The sequence below is a fragment of the Ambystoma mexicanum genome, chromosome 3p (genome assembly GCF_040938575.1).
Source record: "Ambystoma mexicanum isolate Mex_15411 chromosome 3p, UKY_AmexF1_1, whole genome shotgun sequence".
Lineage (NCBI taxonomy): Eukaryota > Metazoa > Chordata > Amphibia > Caudata > Ambystomatidae > Ambystoma > Ambystoma mexicanum.
The window spans coordinates 773046121-773066956 of NC_090925.1; the positions used below are offsets into that span (position 1 = coordinate 773046121).

At 45.0% G+C, this 20836-nt stretch overlaps 1 protein-coding gene across 1 annotated transcript in view; it reads right to left on the reverse strand.

The window, feature by feature from the left end:
• The window catches only part of PARP2 (poly(ADP-ribose) polymerase 2), a 695158-nt gene that overhangs the window by 272552 nt on the left and 401770 nt on the right, over positions 1 to 20836 (reverse strand). Inside the window, exon 13 of the mRNA XM_069651725.1 lies at positions 17006 to 17069. Coding sequence (XP_069507826.1) covers positions 17006 to 17069 — 64 coding nt within the window. The remainder of the gene's footprint in view (positions 1 to 17005; positions 17070 to 20836) is intronic.

Sequence of the window (20836 nt, forward strand, 5' to 3'; positions counted from 1 at the left end):
TCGCCAGGAGCTTGGTTTTGCTATTTATGAGGGAGATTGGTCTGTATGAACTGCATCTATCTGGGGGTTTATCTGCTTTGGGTAATACTATTATGGTGGCTTTCCTTAAGTCTGCAGGTAGGTGGCCCTGTTCCTTCGAGTGTATTTACATGCGTAGCAGGTGTGGCGCATCCTCACTTGCCCCTATCCTCTTACATATCTCAATCGAGAAGCCATTCGGTCCCGGGGTTTTCCCCGATTGGAGTTGCGATATGGCTAGTATCAGTTCCTCTTCCGTGTTGTCTTTTTCCAGAAGGGTTGTTTGGTCTGGACTAAGTTAAGGGAGGTTAATCTCATCAATGGGAGTGTTAGGGGTTTTTATACAGCTCTGCGTAAAAAGTTGCAAAGCCCTCAGTTGTACTACACCCATTGAGCAGTGGATCTGCGTCATCCGGTTTGATTACCCTGTCCTGGCAGTTCCCTTCATCTCTGCGTTCAAGCCACGCCAGCATTTTGCCCGTTTTGTCGCCTGTTTGGTATACTCTGGCACGCATTGCTCTGTGTGCCTGTTTGGTACAGTCTAAAGCGATGTTCTGTAGGCGTCTTTGGGCTAGTATTAGTGATCTATTTTTATCAGGCAGATCTAGAGCAAGATGGGCCTCCTCCGCCCGTCTGACCTTCATCTCCGCCTCTTTCAGTGTTTTCTGATGTGCCTTTTTGTGCACTGTGGTCCATGAGAGAATTTCTCCTCGCAGCACCGGCTTGTATGCCTCCCATAACACCCCAGCGTTATCTACTGTTCCAGTGTTCAGTTCGAAGTATGTTTTTGTAGCTGTTTGAACATGTTCTATAAAGTCCGGAAAGCCTAAATAGTAATTGTTAAGGCGCCATGAAGGGGGTGGAAGCGGTCTCGTCGTCGTTAATTCCATTAGTAAGGGGGAGTGGTCTTAGATACCTTGTGGGAGCAGAGTTGCTATGGTTGCTCTGCGTATATCTGTTGCTGGGAGGAAGAAGTAGTCCAGTCTCGAGACTGAGACATGGACTCCGGAGTGGTATGAGTATTCTCAGGTGTTGGGATGTAAATCACGCCACACATCTTTCAGTCCTAGTGCTGCAGTAAAGGTGGCAAGTTTGGCATGAATTCTAGGGTTCCTTGCCCGTAAATGTGTGCGATCCATCTCCACGTCCATAACCTCATTGAAATCTCCCCCCAGGATCAGAGTGTCCGATGTATCTTTGGTGATTATAGGTGTGATGTAATTTATTAACGCCGTTATCAGGGAGGGAGGCAAATAGATCGCTGTTACAGCAATGGTTTGGTTCCATAATGTACCTGTGATGTGTGCAAATCTACCCCCTGTGTCACGTCGGAGAGGGTAAAAGGAGGTTTTTTGTGCAGATGTACAAGCACCCCTCTTGAGTCCATGGTGAACCCGGCGTGTATCACCGTGCGATAGTTAGTTTGCTTAAATAGGTTACATGTTGTGCTTGCCAGGTGGGTTTCAGTGAGGAGTACTATATCTGGTGAGTGTCTATTTAGGAACTGCATGATTAGTCGTCTTTTGACTCCACTGCCCAGCCCATTGACATTCCATGTCAGAACTCGTAGGGTTCTGATATCACTACTAGGTAAGGTCATTGTAAGTGGGGTTGATGTCGGTAAGCACTATACTGTGATGCGTCAGTCCCTTGTTGTGCTATGCTCTCGACGGGGTACATGCGATATGGCCTTTGGATCTGTATATAACAAAATAGGGCAGCCAGCATTACAGTATGATGGTGTGTTGCGTGTTTCTAAAAATGCCTGTGGTATACTCCTTGAAACCGTGAATAATCAGAACAAACAGAAAATAAATCCTCCTACCCCATCCCCATACTCCACCAAACCTGAAGCATCTGTCGCCCGAACAACAAATGACAGCTGAAGAAAACAATCAGCTATCAAACAAACACACCCCTCTTTGTTGAACTTGTTATATGGTCAGCGTTGCCTTAGTGGCACCCAATGTCTCAAACAAGGTGCACTGCCACCCAACAAATTAAAATAGTCAACTGTTCTATAAGCAAACTTAGACTGGCATATTGTAGTCAGTCCCTGAGTCTCCTTTGGCTAAGCAGCACTGGAGTAGGAAGGGGGGGAAATATTTGTCCTTGCTGGCCGCCAATTCTGTGGCTATCCGTGTTCAGCACAGAGGTTCATTATGTTTCGTTTCACAAATGGTTTACTTTGCCCCTCACTTGAGATGCGGCAGAATGCAGTGGTTTCCAGATGTCTTTAGACAGCAGGTCGGCAATCGTACCGCACTGCCAAATTACCGGGCATTGAACCTTGCCAATGCAGACCTATTACCTGCACAAGGGATTGGTCTTTTTGTTACACTTGCTAGACGGATCGCCTTTGGAATCAACCTACAAGACATAAATGACAACACTAGAACCTGTCAAATCATATAATACACCTGCTGGAAATGTATTTAAGTCTAGAACACAACTGTTGGAAATATACCTAAGTTACACTGATGACTAATGCATACAATTAGCCATCCAAAATCCCTGATGAACCGCCTTATGTGCGACGGGGAAACACGTGTCGGATAAGGGATTGGCACAAAGGCACAAAAGACAATTTTGGACATTTAAAGAGAATAAGTGCCCTAAACGACAATTTTCTAGCTTGTTCATTTTCATTTTCTGCTTTCTTTTATTTCTTCTTTATTTTTACTTTTTTGAACTTTGGATTAAAAACTATGCACTGTATTTTGTAATTAAATTTTTTTTGAATGACACCAACTCAACAACCTTGCAAAGCGAGCAACATTTAGGAATAAAAAGTTTTGGATCGAAATGAGAAAGGTCTTTTTTTTGAGTGAAATTGAAGCACCCATTATTTTTCAAGTGAGCGCAAGAACCACAGGGTCCATCATTTTCCTTTGTCTTTAGACATCAATCTTCCCTCTCTTGCGGCAGTGGTTCTTGCTCTGGTGGTTGCCGCTCCGGCAAAGGTCGTGGGTTTCTGTTATACTGCACCGATCTCCAATCTCCTTCTATGTGTTGCTCTGCCCATTCCCATGCTTCTTTTGGGTCGTGAAGTGGACTGTCGTGCCTTTGTGGTATATTTTAAGTTGGGACGGCAACATTAGCCCATACTTCACATTTAGGGATTGTAGCTGTCTTTTAAACTGGTCGAACGATTGCCTGGCTGTCTGTACTTCCCTCGTATAGTTCGGGAAGAATGTAACCCGCAATTGCAGCCATGACATCTTTCAAGGATATTGAGTTTTCTGATTCTGCCATGTTGTCCGGTTATTCTTGTTCGACTTGGATATTTGTTGTGGATGTGGTAAATTGGTTGATCCTACTTTGAGTGGTTGTTTTTTTTAATTTTTCCTTTCCCATAGTGGGCTCAGACGGTGGCAGCGCACAGTATGGCGCGCTGTGTCACAGGTTGTTATGCGGGACCGATGTCTTGATCAACGTACAGTTTCGGGTCCATACTAAGCCTTTGCGGTGACCTTGTGTTGAGCGTTCAGAATATTGGGCGTTCAAGAGGGTTGTGGTGTGGGTAGCCGGCTACATCTGCATTCACCAGTCTCTGACCGCTGATTTGGGCCCAGTACAAGGGTGCACTATTGATCTGTGGTGCCTGGTTATTATGGTCCTTTCTGTCCCCAATTAGACCTTGGGGTGGCCGATGTGTAAGGTCGTTTCCTGTAAGCACCAGGAGTGAGAATACTGGTGCAAATTATTATCCGCAGCTGTGGGGTCCTTCTGCTTCCTTCCCCCTTATGCCAAAGTCACAGTTAGCTAGGTTTTTGCTTTTGTGTTTGTACTTGCGTCAGATTGTTATTGATGCCAATTCTGGGTATTCGACTGAGTTACTGTGTTAGTGTGTCCAGCGTGTTTTGGTCAGGCAGTTATAGCTGGTAATGTTGGCACGGGGAAGAGTGTAATTTTGGTGCTACCTGAACTAGACCTCGGCCGCAGCTGTTTCGCTCTCCCCTTGTCGATGTAAGTGCCTTTCTCGCGGCCCAGTTACTGCAATCACTCTTTCCTTTGATTCGTGATGAAGCAGATAGTATGTTGTGTGGCGTAGACTAGTCTTCTACCACCATAAACGCTCAGATTCTGGGCCGTCATGTATTGCAGATTAGTACAGTCTGGGTTTGTCGCTGTGGTGTCGTTAAGCCAGGACTTACTCTGTGTGTCAGCAGTTTTCTCTAACAATGGTGCAGTATCAGTGTTTGGCTCAGGGTGCCCCATCTGTCCCAGTATTTTATGCCTATACAGTATGGGCGCATCCGCGACTGTTTGGGCCATCTTACTCTGGGCGCCTGTGACGCACCCACGCAGGCCACAATCTTTGCGCAGGAGCAAATGGGGCAAGGGGCCTTCAGACCCCTCTCCACGCAGTCACTATGAGCTACGCAGGGTTATTGTCTCCCCAGTAATATGGCGGCCTGCTGCAGGGACGTCAGGCACATGTGCAGGCCACTTACCCGCGTATATCTTCTTTAAGTACCATCTCCAGGCGGAGTTCCCCGTCTCTTCTCTGCTTCGTTGTACGAGAGGATCAAGCAGATCCCTGGCAAGGTGGATCAACGCTCCTCGTTTCCAGTTGCAGAGTGATGATCGTGGTTCTGTGTCCCGCTTCCTTTCAGTGTAGGCAGATGGTGTCGGGTGGCAGATTACCAGAGGGGAACATTCTTCATGTGTTCGCCCATCCGCTCGTTGGGTTAGGGCTGGAATCCTGCGTGGCTCCTCGGTGCACCTCCGGCAGGAGTTCCTCAGGTGATGTCTGGGGCACCTTATTTGCACCGGTTGGGGCCTGAGATGGGGAATTCTCTCCCTTAGGCACCGGGATGATTACATCCATTCTCCTGTCCCCAGCCTCCAGCGCAGTGTTAGAGGGCACGGTTGTAGCTGGTGGGCTGTCTGTATTTGTTCGGCTTCAGTATTCCCCTGTTTTCCTCAGGTCTTCTCGCAATGTCTCTCGTGTTTCAGCTCTGTTCTTGGCCCTTCCTGGTCAGTGTGTAGTACGCAGCCATTTTGATCATTCAGCTTCGCATTCACGCATGTTTCGTTCTGCGGTTCCGAACTTGGTCCAGCGACCACCTTCAGAGTCCACGTTGCTTTTGTATGTCCTCGAAGCCTATATCTCTCGATAGGGATGCTTTTCTTCTCAAATTCTTGTGGATAGCAAGCTGTTTTTCAGGATATACTTGGCAGCCGCTGGAGCTTCGGGGACTCAGGTCCACATTGCTCTGCTGCTGGCCACGCCCCCCAAGTGTGGAGTGTTGAATGGCTGGGTACTTGTCCCAATACACATTACTTGTTGTGAGTGTCTGGAGAGAAGTGAATGGCCTGAATGCACTATGCGCCCGATTGGCTGCCTGCCTGTCTGCCTTAATGCCCTTCTGAGTGATTGGTTGCCCGAGTATGACCCCGCAGAGTGAATGAGAGACCAAATAGTATATCAGGGGACCTGCACTGCTAGAAATCGTTCAGAAGCTGGAGTTGAAACTAGCATTGAAACTGATGCTTAATCTTGAAGCCCTGCTGGAAGAGAAGGATTGTTGTTGCTCTACTTCGATCTGAAAGTTGTGCCCCAAGAACTGATCCAAGAGAGGACCTGGTAAGGAGACCTCTTCCTAAGCTACAAGGGACCATTTTGCACGGCTAACCTTTGCCGAACCTTTTAAAGACTGTCAACCGGAGATGGGGACCGCCTAGGAAGAGAAGCACCGGACATCCGTCTGCCATTGACCAAGATCCAGGAGGTATCGCTGTGACATCGTCGACCGGATCCACCGTGTTCTATTGCCTAAGAACACTTTGATTCAAGGACTCCCTTGTTCATCAACGCTGACCACTTTCCTCCTGCTGGAGAAAGTCAAGGTCGCCGACAACATTAGAATCCGCCAGTGGCTTTCCTGCCACCCGAAGACCTCAAGGACGCCAGAGAAGACCCATACACCAGCAGTGGTCACGTCCCGATGCCCTTGCTGGGCCAAAGTTATTAATTGACTCTTTGCGGCAACGAACCATCGTCGTCGAGGTGCACTGCATGCCTCGTCTGTTGCGGGACGCTTCACTGATCGTCAACCAGCACCGCAAGGACCGAACCTGCTGCCTCAACGACAACGTTCACCTTTTCTTCATCGCCGGAAGTTCGACCCGTGGCTCGTGCCTTAAAGGGAGTGCACACAAGAAGATTCCCCGACAAAGAACTCTACAACGCCAGGTACATTGGGGTTGCAGAACTATTAGAAAGACCCAAGACTATATTAAGCATATCTGGACTGGGCTTGTCAATATGCTTTATTTACAAGTTGCCCAGGTGGTGGGATCCCAGCACAGAACTGTCTCCAGGTAACAGGAGTCAGTATTCTGCCATTGCTTGATTTAACTTTCGTTCTTTCTGTGTCTATCGTTGATTCATCTTGCCATCTGATTTGTATGTCATTTCAACTGTTAGCAGTTGATGCATTTCAAGGGAATCGATAGTTAAGAGTGGTACCACGTAGACTTGCATATATTTGCCATTATAGTATTACCAGCGTGCAAAGTGTGTTATTGTGGATTCTAGAATGGCTGGCAGTGGAGTAGCAGCTTAACTCAACTGCTCTGGACCTCTCCCTGAAGCTATTTATATTGAAATTATAATGAGTTCCAAGAAAAAGATTGTGGAAGCAGAAAACCCAGCCTCAAAGAAATCTAAGCAGGTTCCTGAGATGGAAGAAACCCCTAGCCTTGGAGATGTCTACAAAACCATTCTTCAGGTGGGCCAGGAAGTCAGTGATATTAAACTGACAATGGCTGAACTCAATCTGAAAACCGATCAGCTGGATGGCAGAGACACAGAACTGGAAAAATCCTCTTCAACTATGAGCTCTGAGATTGCTGGTAGCTTCCAGGCTTACAAGAACCTACAATCTGACTTGAAGACTGAAAGGGAACAACGCTTGGATTTGGAGATGAGAATCAGGGCAAGAAACAGACTGGTTGGTGTGGAGGAGTCAGATGGAGATGAGGAGGACCTGCCTTCCCTGGTTTTACAAGTTTTTAAAGATAGTTTCCAGTGCTCTGTAATCAGGATTGAGGACATTGATAATATTTTTCGGATTGGTAAACATCAAGGGAACAGGGCTCGGCATGTTTTGGTTACCTTTTTACATATAAGATCTAAGGAGCGTTTGATGAGAGCTGGCAGACAGGTTGGGAATGCCCTATTCAAAGGTAGATCTGTCTATATCTACCCTGACTATCCTTAAGAGATCCTACATAGAAGAAGATCTTTCCGGAGTGCTAAAGAACTGGCTAGTCAGCTCACTTTAAAACCCTTTCTTAGCAGAACTAATGTCCTTACTATTGTGTTTCCTGATGGGGACAGAAACACATCTGATCCTGCACTAGCCTTGGATTGGCTAGAAACATACAAGAGGGGCCTTCCAGCACCACCTATGAACAGTGAGTGACATTATTAGTGTCCCCCCCGCCACCATGACTGTTTTTTTTGTTTTTTTACAACTTTTTTTTTATTATTAAATGATTAAATATTCACTTCTTAAAATGGCGCCGCTGGATCATGGCAGTTCGCGTTTTTTGAAATTGCTTGGAACCCCCCCCCCCCGTCATGTTATTCGATGGAATTGCGTGTTCACGGTATATTCTCCGGTCGAGTACGGCGTGAGGAAAAGACCTTGCAATCTGACGCATGAGATGCGTGCGTGAATGAGTCATCACAGTATCAGCGGTCTTCGAATCCGGAAAACGCCGATTGCGGTGCAGACGGGAGCCGGACTGTGGAGAAGCTTCGTTAAAACACATGCGGCGACTTCAGTGTGCAGGTATTAGATTGTCATCCGCGGGACTACTGAGTTTATGTGGACTGCCGGACGGACTTTGAGGTATGTTTAGTCGGCGCCCTGGAGTGCTGCGTGGAGTCAGTTGTGGACGAGGAGAGGAGGGGGGAGCTGAGACTGAAGGGAGGGAATGAAAAACAACCTACACCAAGTGAATCCCCCTCCAACACTGCCCCTCCCCCCTATCTGATTTGAGCAATGGGGGACAAGCACGGATACAGTCACTACAGCTGGGATATTACACTTCGAGGCTAAGACTGCAGCAGAATTGTGTCCACTCAGATGGTAGTGCCCGGATGACTTTATGAATCATAGGCAGCGGCGGTGCATCGGGGAGGAACTGTCCAAGATGCGGTTCTTCCTTTTTGCGCCGCTGCGGACACACCTTCACTGCTAATCCAGCCAAGAGCACCAGCCTCGAGTGTGACTCTGAAGGATGGTATGGGTCGAAAAAACTGAAAACATGTGAGGGATGCCAGTGTAAACCCGGCAGTCTCTTCCGCTGAACACATTGCACTGTCAAACGTTTCCTTGTAGCAGCCTGCCTTACAATCTCCAAGCAAACTAGTTCACAAAGAGAGCCATGAAACAGACTTCTTGCCAATTGCTGCTGAATTCGAACATGCGATCATAACTATGGCTAAGTTGAACTACCAGAAAATACTCCCTTCTTCGTTTAGATGCAGTGGGAAATGTTAGCAAGGTCCAGTACATGTACTTGCCCAGTTTTGCAATCAAGTTTCTCAAGCAGCTAGAAGGTTAATGATTCTTAAGACTATTTCACACACAAGTCCACAGCCTGCATAAGAAGTAGTGGTGTAAAGCATTATTTGAAACCTCTCCTCATGTAATGTATGAATTGCCAATGTGACCGTGGCAGCTTCAGTTCTTTCAGCGCTTGTTTTTCTTGTCTCAATCTATCTTAATAACTTCATTATTTGAGGTGGTGAAAGGGGAACTCGTTCATCTTTTAGTGATGGAAACATTGTGTCCTCCAGTAGATATACGAGACATTTATGGTTTTGATGCGTCTGTCACACACTGCGTAAGGAGTAAAAGTGCAATGTGTTGTTCAACATATTCACTACGGTTTAAAAATGGAAAGGTTTTGAGTTATCCCGCACGTGTTATATTTGGATGTCCAATCTTCCTTGCCTGTTATCTTTCTTTCTTATACGCCGTTAATTTATTGAAATGGTTCCATTGACGTGAACTTAGCCCGCCTCAGATGTTTCAATGTTTACACTACAGTGGTGGGGTATCCTGGTGGGCCGTGGTTCCTTATATTCTCACTGTTAATTGATGCTCCATGACACTGTCTGGATACCAGTGAATTCTATGACTACCGTGCTTCTACATAGTATATATATGCATTTGGAGTTGCCTTCTATGGCCTTCTTGTATTTTACACTGTTCTTTCAATGTTGTGGGTGGGTGCAGAATTGGTTATATACCTTCTGTTTCTGGAAATTGTTGAATATGGAGGTGGGGTTAAACAATTTTTACAGTGGTGATCTTTAGGGGTATCTATTCTATGATTTATCTTTTAAGATTTCATGATGGTGGGGGTTTTTGGGGGTTGACTAGGGGTTTTGGGTTTTTCTTTTTCTTTACTAATATTGTTATCTTTTCTTGGAAGGGTTTTTCTGATGAATATATAGATGTTTTTTATTGTACCATTGGGAGGGGTCCTGGGGATGGTTCTCAATGTTGTTCAAATTTCTTTTTGGGCTGAATAGACTTCACTGTCTTGTTCGTTCTTTTTATTTTTTGCTTATTATTTTTGATTTTTTTGTGTTCTTTTTACTTTTGATGTTTTTGATATTCAGAGTGTAATGATGACTTCCCGCTTAGGTGGGACTTCTGATGACCTACGTATTATTTCCTGGAATGTGAATGGGATCAATAACCTGCTCAAGAAAAAGAAAGTGTTTCAAATGTTGCAAGACATGCATGCAGACATCTGTTTCTTACAGGAGACTCACATATTGGAGGATGAAATTTCTAGGTTGGAAAGAGAGTGGGTTAGTGTTGCTGTTGGCTCTTCCTTTTCATCCAGATCAAGGGGGGTGGTCATTTTGTTTCGGAAGAAATTGCCTATGAAAGTTTTACGCAAGATTGCAGATAAAGAAGGTCGAATGAATGCGTTATTGATTGAGATTCAAGGGGAATTGTTAACTCTCTGCAATGTGTATGCTCCTACGGTGGATGATGGATCCTTTTTCAGAATGGTGGCACAGACTCTTTTAGAGTTGAATAATACTAATGTTCTGCTTGGAGGTGACTTTAATACAGTGGTTGATCCGAAAATGGATAAAAGTCAGAACTGCCGTGTGCTACGTTGCGATTATCATCATCAGGCACTTAGATCACTCTTGGAGGAACATAATTTGAAAGACATATGGCGTCTGGAGAATCCGGACAAAAGGCAATACAGTTTTTATTCCAGTGCACATGTGGTGTTTTCTAGACTGGATATGATTTTCACTGGTGGGAATGTGTCAATAGTGTGGTCTCTACCGATATTGGTAATATTGTATTGAGTGATCATGCCCCTGTTGTGATGCAATTAAGACTTAAATTTCAGTGTAAAAGAAGCTTCTCATGGAAAATGAATACCTCTATTCTGTTGGATGATGATATTTTGGACCGGATTGTTTCTGAAGCCGATTATTTTATTAGGGAGAATCGCTCAGAAGAGATCAGTGTGGCGAATACATGGGAGGCCTTTAAATGCTGTATGCGTGATGTGTGTTTAGGGCTGTCTAGTGGTAAACGGAAGAGAGAAGAGGGTAAGAGGCGTGAGCTTGATTTACGTATTGGTGAAATTTCTCGGGATCTGATGCTCGATCCAACAGACTCAGTGAAACTGGCTGCATTGGAAAAACTCAAAAAAGAAATGGAAGATTTTTTGTCTCTGAGGTCCGAGCGTAGTTTGTTCTATTCTGGGTGTACATGTTTTGAGAAAGGGGAGCGTTGTGACAGATGGCTGGTATACCGGTTGCGAAAAAGGATCTCAGAGTCGGCAATTGCTTCTATGATTGACAAGGAGGGTAGAATTACATTTGATCCCATTAAAATTAACTCAATCTTTCGTGACTTTTATGAAAATCTGTATGGCGATGCGGCTGGTATTACAGGTAGGGTTGAGAACTTTTTTGGTAATTTGAATTTGCCTAGGATTCAGGATACTGAGCGTGATCTTCTTGGTGACATGATAACAATTGATGAGATTAAAGGCGCAATTTCAGGGCTGAATGTGGGCAAATCACTGGGGCCGGATGGCCTCCCATGTGAATTTTACAGGGTCCTCCCGAACTCGGCTTTGGAACTCATGAGAGATATGTTTGTCTCGAGCAAACTGGTGGGGTCGTTACCTAAGAGTACTAACCATGCGTCGATTTCGGTCTTTTTTAAAAAGGATAAGGATTGCAATCAGCCAGCTAGTGATCGTCCAATCAGCCTTATCAATACAGATAATAAGATCTTAGCCAAGGTTCTTGCTATACGCTTAGGACAGTTCATGCCGGTTTTGATTGGGGAGGAACAATCTGGTTTCATGAAGAATCGGCGTACGTCCAGTAATATCAGGAAATTGTTGTTAACCATGGAAATGGCAGACAGATTGGTCTGTGATGCAGCTGTCCTGTCCTTAGATGCAGAAAAAGCTTTTGACAGAGTCAGTTGGGATTATTTATACTCGGTGCTGAGGAAGATGAATCTGGGGGGAGGATTTTATTTCCTGGGTTGCTCTTTTATATGCCAGTCCAACGGCTGACGTTAAGACTAATGGAGTGGTGTCGGAACCTTTTTGTTTGAAGCGGGGCACGAGACAGGGTTGTCCTTTTTCTCCTCTGTTATTCATTTTAGCGATTGAACCCCTTGCTATCTACATAAAGAATGAACCGAATTTACAAGGCGTTGAATGTTGGGGTGTGGTGCAAAAGGCGTGGCTTTATGCTGATGACCTCTTGTTGGTGTTGCAGAATTTGGATATGTCCCTGCCATGTCTGATGAGGATTTTGTCGAATTTTCATGACTGTTCAGGATACAAGGTTAACCGCCTGAAGTCAGAAGTATTGCCTCTGTCCAACAGATGTGATAAGTCTCTGGTTGAGGGGCTGGGGTTTACTTGGTGTGATGGGCGCTTACGCTACTTGGGGGTATGGTTGACATTTCCGGTCTCCCGTATGGTTGATGAAAACATGTGTGGTTGTACGAGATTGCAAATTGGTTTTGTAAAGGTGGTCTTTACTTAATCTTTCACTATGGGGTAAAGTCAATGCCCTGAAAATGAATTTGGCTCCCAGGATTAACTTTATAACTAGCATGATTTTTTATGGGACAGAAAACCGCCCAGACTTAGTCTGTGGAAATTGCAGCGTCCGATTTATTTGGGTGGTCTAGGAGTTCTGAATTTTAAGGCCTACCATTTAGCATTTTCTGCTCCTTCTTTTGTTCCGTTTTTGGATGGTAAACTGGACAGATGGGCTGTAGCGGAGTCAAATGCATATGGGCCACTGGGCCCGGAAGCACTGTTGACCACTAACACAAAGATTCCGGGACGTAGTTTGTTAACCACATCCTTTTTGCGCAACTCTTGGATTGAGGTCTTGTCATTGCTAGGTAGGGACGCGTTTAAGTGTAAGAATGCCTCTATCTGGTTGAATCCTGGGATTAGAGATAACTCCAGGACGGTTTTTTGGCACGAATGGTTCCTGATGAATGTTAAACAGGTTTCTGATTTGGGGAATGATGTTCGGTGGCTGACTGCTGCTGAGAGAGAGAGATGGAGTTTTGAGGATTTGTCGGACTTGGCTTATAGACGACTCAAGAGGTCTGTCGGTGAGGTGGACTGGTCTGACTCTTTTGACATAAATATTTTTCTGACGGATTCTAATGGACAGGGAGGTGGTTTAGCCAGTAGGTTATACAAACTTTTTGTGTCGTATTTTCGGAGCAATGACAATTTACGGGAAGTGTGGGGCGAGAGAATTGGGTCTGATATTGATCTTGAGGCCTGGCAGAATATATGCGGAAATGTCTCCTTATGTTCGATGAATCTGGGCGAAAGGTCTAGACAAATTAAGATCCTGAACCATGTGTATTGGTGTCCGGAAACATTACACAAAAGGGGCATGACTGACAATGCTGATTGTTGGGTTTGTACTCAGGAAGTTGGATCATTGGAACACATGCTATGGAGCTGCGTGCGGGTCAGGGATTTCTGGATTGACATTTGTGATGTGTGTGTCAGAATTTTGGGTGAAGGGTGTGTCCTGGACTTTAAGACAATGATCCTTGGGGCTGATTCTGAGCTGGCTGATGTCAGCTCTCCCCTCAAGAAATGGCTTTTTAGAGCAACCATTGTTGCGAAAATGTTGATCCTTCGAGGATGGAAAGGTCGGATCCCTCCGTCATTTGAGGAATGGGTTCAAGAAATGCATGGTCCGTCTAGAACAGAAAAACTGATCTACAAATTGAAATGTAAGTTGTCTTCATATGAAAAGATTTGGAATATGTTCAATGACTTTGTTTGATCCTTTTTTTTCTCTCTTATTATTCCTCTGTACTATGATGTTGTTTTTTGTATATACTTGTAAATACATTTAAAAAAAAAAAGTGTTATTGTGATTGTGTACATAACGCAAAACGTATTTATATAAAGAGCTGTGTTTTCACTAACAGTGTGTGGACATTCCTTTGTGGGTGCTCGGGGACTACATTGTACTTAAGAACCAGCCTGCAACACCTCCCGAAGCCGACGCCTTTGATTGGTCGTCCATTGCTACAACATAAGAGAATCTTGGCTGGGGTGCTCTGTGCCTCTCCTCTGCCATATAGAGAGCAGGAGTACAGACGCCCCCCTGCGGGCCTTTATAGTCAGATTATAGGTACACCTTTATAATGCCTCACTGGGACTATCACCTTTTCATTGTCTTTGAATTTCAGATTAACTCAATTCCCCAAAAGTTCCCAGGGGGCAGCAATAAGGCTAGCGGAGCAGAAACAATGAATGAGGTTTCTGAGAAATATGCAGTTTGGCAAATCAGGTGTGAGATGAACAAATACCGACAGAGAGGTTTAGACTGGTAAGTTTGGAGTAGGAGATGCTAATCAATTGGTCCATGTTGTTGCCACATAGGTTTGCAAATATTCTAGAGGTTCCACTCCAGGTGTAAAGGACTATTGACATAAAGAAACACTTTCATATTTTAGAGGTAGTCTTTGATGAGGAAAGGCAAGCACTACAGCTCACAGACAGGTATGCCATGGACGTGTGGGCTTATCCAATACGAACTGGAAATGGAAGGGAGACATCCAAATATTGACTGGACAGTGTGTTTCCATTCTCAAGGTTTGTTAGTTTCAATTTGATCACACACGGAAGAGGTGTAGGAGAGCTTGATGGGTGGAGCAGGTAGTAGTGAGATATTTCTGGTACAGTAAACATTTAGTTCTGTAGACTGTTTTGCAAGACAAAGTGGTCTATCTTTGTTGCTACTAATGTGATGGCCGGAGCTCACTGGCAACACCGCCCAACTCCATCCCCTACTTACACATTAGCGCCAGCTTCTACAAAATGGGAAATTGCCTGCTTCCCTTCCATGTTGCAGGTCTCCCTCTTTATTAACTGTTCTAGCTTGAGGTAGAGGCAGGGTAAAGTAGCATTATTGTTGTCTGTTTGCCATCCATCATAGTGCAGCTTGATTCCTTTACAAAATAATAAGCATAAAAAATATGAATACAGCAAATAGGAGGAAAAAATATCAATACACTGAAAATGCCCATGCAAAATAAGCAGTGCATTCCTAGCCCTGTGTTTCACTTTGACAAAAGTGAAAAAAGTGAAGCAAGGGTAATGTTGCTGCAACTGCATTACTTGTGTCCAGTGCCATCTATTAAGCCTGTGTGCTAGTGGACTACTGTAGGCTTGCATGTGTGCCAGATTGTATAGCGGAACCAATGAACAGTCTGTGTTATGCAACCTTGTAAATCCAATGTTTAATGCCTATGATAATGAACTCATGTACCCAAAGTGCTGGTGCTTTGCGCCACAATATTTGCACACTATGGCACTGTAAGTTAGAATGTCAAAATAGACATTTTTAGGGCGATATGTGAAATTAGTATTATAATACAAGTGTGTACTGACATTTTTTGTTTATTAAGGGGTTTGATGGGAATAGACGTGGAAGAGGCAGGCAAGAAAAATATGGGGGTAGGGTGAAACCTCCAAATGTAAACATATGTTATGTCATTCAGTATTTATACTGCACCCATCCTCATTCTGTTAACCTGGCAGCGTTTTACTGTCGAAACGTAAAACATTTTTAATTTAAAAATACATACACCAACATATGTAATAGGTCAACATTTTACTGTCCACCATCAGAAAGACATCTTTTGATGATTAAAGGAAATACAAACAAGTTTAACTTTGTAGCAAGTAAGTCTTTTACTGTCCACTGGCATGGGGGTCCTTTGTACGTCAAAAGACAACCAACCTGCTCCACAATGCCTTGGTACACAGATTAAAATGGTTGCCTACCGATACACATCAGAATGGCCCTCCTCGCCAAATATTTGTCAGTGTTTGGCCACGCATCATGGAGCAGTCTGCTCCCCTTTCAAAAGAATAGCCATACATACAAACACAGCAATTAGAGGGAATACATATTAATGCACTAGGTAAGGTAGACTAAAGAGGCTTTTACAGGGAACTTTCTGCAAATCTAGCAGCAACTAACATAGCAACAAAGACCTTTACAAAATGGCTGATTCTAGGCAGTTTTGCTTATGTTCAGGGAGTTTCATGTTTCTTTGTAGTGCACATCCCCCTCTTTAAATGTACCAGCTGCTTAGCATGGTATAGAGATTAATATTGCAACATGTTTGTCGTCACCAGAAATATTTGCCCGTCTTTAGCAATGCACTGATTGTGCCTGACTGCACAGCACCATATTTGACTGTACAAGCGGCATAGAAAGAAATGCACTTAAGCATAATTCAACAAATCTCTCTGCAATGTAAACAGTTCCACAGCTTTGTCAGCTTTTTTAGCATGAGACAGAAGGAAGGCAATGTTGCATCGTTGTTGTGATTATAAAAAATATTTGTCAGTGTTTAGACATGTATTGCTTATGGCAGACTCCACAGCACCACTTATAGACCTCCTATCGCTCTAGACTGTATAAGCAGCATGGAAACAAAAATGCGCTTCAAAGCATTGTGCAACAAATCAAAATCCGCCCCAAAGCAGATAGTTAAACTAGCAGCACGAAATTGAAAACCATACTGCACCAGGCAGATTTCTAATCATCTTAAACCGCTCCACTGGCCCTTGCAAAATGGTTGCTCACGTCAGAGGTTTGAGCAGGATGCACTGGTCAACCATGACAGAGCAGCTTGATCTCACCAGATCCCCCTTTCTATGCATACTCATTAGCTCTCTCTGGTAGCAAGTAAAGTTCACTCTAGCCAAAGCAAAAAATTGAAAATGTAGTGTGTGAAAAAGAAAGATTATCTTTTTCTTTCATGGTTTACAATATCTTTTTACTTTCAAGATTTTGACATAGGATCAAGATTTCTTCTGCAAGCAGGAACTATGAAACTGGAGCTGAAGGATGATCTGGGTTCTGTAATAGTGAAGAATACAGAAGAGGTTATGGGGGAAGGAGGTAATCCGAAATCTTGCTGGATGGATACATCAAAGACTTATTTTGACTAAAGCTCAGGATTCACAGCTAAGGGTGTAGTGGTTTTAAGGAGTCCGAGACCATAGACAGCCTTGCAGGTGACCCTGTAAATAGTATGATTCACATCGAAAACGTTCACTTTTTGTTTTTGCCCCCAAAGATACCTCGATTGCAAAAAGTGTTGAAACGCATATTGCTAAAAGAAGAAAAGAACTGCGATCAGTCACCGAACAGCAGTCCACGTTTGGTGCGCTTTGCTAAAAAGCACCACTGTCTGAAGGAACTGTGGATACTGTTTATGGATTAAGTATCCAAACCACCAACAAGTGCAACGCTGCACTGCTTTGCGTTCAGTTTCATTTGAAGGTACTTGGAGGCGCCTAGCTGCAAAAAAAACAACAGAGACCGAGTAGAGCTGCTTTTTAAAAATCAGAAAAAAAACGGTAGTATGAATGAATCACTCACTTCGAGCAGCAGCATTTTCTCCTTCAGCTCTTCCTCTGTTCTGATCATGGGTGGTGTCCTTAGACTGCAAAATAGGAAAATGTCGAAAGTTAGACTTTGCTTTGGTTTACTGTCCAACTGAATGAGTCAATGAAATGAAATTCGTGACTATGTGATAAACATGAGGCTGTGATACAGTTGTAGGCACTACTCAGTCAAGAAACTTCCTTTTGAAGAAAATCAACACTTCATGAAAGCTTACAGCAATAAAGAACATTCAGAAAAGCTATTTACGGTTGAATATAATAGATGCATATAAGAACCAACACAAACATCAGTGTGCAGTAGGCTCTACAATTAAATAAGGAATTCTTTTATTAAAAGCATGAGGTTCATATTTTGACAAATAGGTGACAGGGGAGAGGGCCCCCAAAAACTGTGGGACAAGCCCCCCAAGTGGGTGGGGCAGTAAGGTTTGGGCACCCCGGGGCCAGATTGGCACACCAATGTGCCCCTCTACGCCAATGGGAGTTGGGTTACCAAAGGAAAAAAGGGAAAATGGTGGAACGCATTTTAGGGGGGGCTTTGGGGCACCCCAAAGGGACAGGGAATTTTCTAATGGGATGGGGTGTTGACCACCCAACCCCCACCTGCAATGGAGTGGGTGCCATGTCATGCAGCCCTCCCTGGGACCAGATATGTGCTCCTAGGAAGGGACGCCTGAGCCCAGGGAGGAGTGCAGGACAGCCTCCCCCCCCTTATCTGCCCCCGGGGAGGGCTACATGAGATGCGCCACTCCTCCAATTGGGGTGGGGGTGGAGAGGTGCACCCCCTTCACATTAGAACATTTCTCAGTGGTGTAGGGGGGCCCCTCAGTCCCCGCTAAAGGGCAGCCTGACATTTTGAATTATTTTCTTTGTTTACTAAACTTGCCTTGGCGCAGAGGGGCACATTGGTGTGCCAATCTGGCCCCGGGGTTCCCAAACCTTACTGCCCCACCCACTGGGGGGCATGTCACAATTTTTGGGGGCCCCCCTCACCCCAAATGGAGGTGGGGTGTACTTCACACAGCCATTTGTAGGAGGCCCAGGGAGGTCTGCATGAGGTGCCCCCGCCACCCATTTGGGGTGAGGGGGAAGAGTTCCCCCAAAAATTGTGGGACAGGCCCCCCCAGTGGGTGGGTCAGTAAGGTTTGGGCACCCCGGGGCCAGACTGGCACACCAATGTGCCCCTCTGTGCCAAGGGGAGTTGGGTTACCAAAGGAAAAAAGTGAAAACGGTGGAACGTATTTTAGGGGGGCCTGTGGGGCACCCGAAAGGGACAGGAAATTTTCTAATGGGATGGGGCGTTGACCCCCCCCCCCCACCCGCAATGGAGTGGGTGCATGTCATGCAGCCCTCCCTGGGACCAGATATCTGCTCCTAGGAAGGGACGTCTGAGCCCAGGGAGGGGTGCAGGACAGCCCCCCCCTTATCTGCCCCCAGGGAGGGCTACATTTTGCCGGTGTGACCGTAGTAACATGTTCTTTGTTTTGTTTACAGCTTTTTCTACGCGAGCAGCTGCAACGTTATGTGAGTACTGTTTTTTATTATTCTATGGTTAGGGCCCACTGTCAGTGGGGTGGGATGGAAATGTCTGAGAATTGGCTTCATTTCCAGCCAATTTCAGAGACATTTCCCTGTGTCCACTCACCGAAGCACGAAGCCAACAACTGATGTCATACCTTCTCGCGTTCCCACCTGTGTCCCGATGAAAACGGTACCTAACATGTGTGGCTGCACCTACCGGGCGCAAAAGGAAAAGGGTAACCCACTAGTAACCCCAAGCCTTTCGCCACAGCACATATTGTTCATATGGGCAACCTACAGATTTGGGCCTAGGGTATCGAAGCCAGCAAGGAAAACAGGGAACCCCATGCATTTCCCAGAAGAGAACACTCGTGGGAATCCACAGAGGTCTGACTTGCGCGAAGCGGCCCAGAATTTAGTACCGAGAACCCCTGACAAAGTGAAAAATGTGGTTTTTATTGCCACATTTCAGACTTTGCCAGGGCTTCTAGGTAATACATTCTGGGCCGATTTGTGCAAATCATACCTCTGCAGATTCCCACGGGTGTCCTCTTTTCAGAAATGCATGGGGTTCCCCGTTATCCTTGGTGGCTTGGACACCCGAGGCCCATATCTGTATGGTGTGCCCGTCTGGACAAAGTGTGAAATTCAGGTGTCATAACAGACTTGGGGTTACCTCTGTTTTAGGCTTTCCTCTTGGCGCCCAGGTAGGTGCACCCACACATGGGAGGTACTGTTTTCATCGGTACATGTGTGGGAATGCGGGAAGGTATAACATTTGTTGTGTTTGTGTGGTTTTCATAACGTTTTGACCCAATTGCTGGTGCCCTTTGTCACCCAACCCTTTCATTTCCCAAATGTGCTCTACATTTAGTCGCTGCTCTAGGCACCATACACTTTTGGCACCTACCCTTGAAAAGATCTGCTATTGCTCTTTCAAAAAATGTATGCTTGCCGTTCCTCACCACATTGGTTTTCCTGATTTACACATGCTAAGTGCGTCTGTTCATGCAGTAAGCATAAAACTCCTGTGTACCATGGCTCAGTGTTTGGCTTGTGGTAATGCTTGTTTTGTAAAACACTACAAAAAATGTGTGCTTTCCTAACTGCAAGAGTCGGGGGAATGTAGCGGAGCATTGCTTTTCTCAAAATTCATAGAAGCCATTGCCGTACCAAGCCAACCATGTCCACCACATACCTTTTTTTTCGGTCATTTTCCCACTTTTCCACCAATCTATGGCATTTCCCCTACCTAGTTGTTGCCCGACCTACGCAAATCACCCCTTCCTAAACGTGGAATTGTGTCTACTTTTCAGAAATGTATGCCTTTCTGTCCTCCAATTCGGCTTTCCTACCCTTTTCTTCCATTCCGTCCATGCATGCCCAATTGGTAAAAATGGCCAAAATCGCATACCTCTCACAAAACGGTTGATAACCACATCAAAATATTCCACTCAACCTGAAAGCCAGGAAATTGGGGAATTCGGCACAGCAAACCATTTGTTCCTAGCTCTTACAAGGAAAAAACCACAGGCTTCTTTGTACATCTTTTTATTGGCATTTTTTAGAAAAACACAACATTTTTACCCTTTTTGCTAATTTTCTCTCACCCTCCTACGGCAACCTAGGATTCCTGGGTGGCGTTACGACCACCTACATGTGGGAACAAAAAGGGGCCAAATTTGGCCGAGATAGCTCATGTAACAAAAAAGTTACAAGGCATTGAATGGCCACATACCGAAATCACCAAAAAAGGCCTTGGCACTGGGGGGGAAATACCCATGGCAGTTAAAGGGTTAAACATAATAACAAACCAAACATGATTGGACTTGGACCGGGAAACAGGAACTGGCCCTCCTTAGCTCACCAAGTTCCCCCATTGTGGGCTCTCATATCTGTGTGTTGGGGACCTGCATCTTGTCTGGTGAGCACTCTTGCGCTTGCTGGTAGCTTCATGTTCCAGGCCATGCCGCCACACCCGAGTGGTTCCAGGGGAACTCGCGTTCACCCAAAACACCCTTGCTCTCCTACAGCTCTATTCACATGCCATTGTTGCTAGTATGTTTAGAATCCCTGTATGGAATAATTCCATTCCATTTACTGATTGGTGTGTTCCATTTTTGTGGAAACGCTCTAGATTAGAATAGACTATGCTCCCACCAGGATGTGATTGTGTTTTTAAAATGGTAGGTTGCTTCTTGTCTCTCTGGTCCACTTTCCTGTCCTACCCACAAAGTAATGTCCCACGACACATGCATATTTATAGGGGTTCTCTTATCTGTTA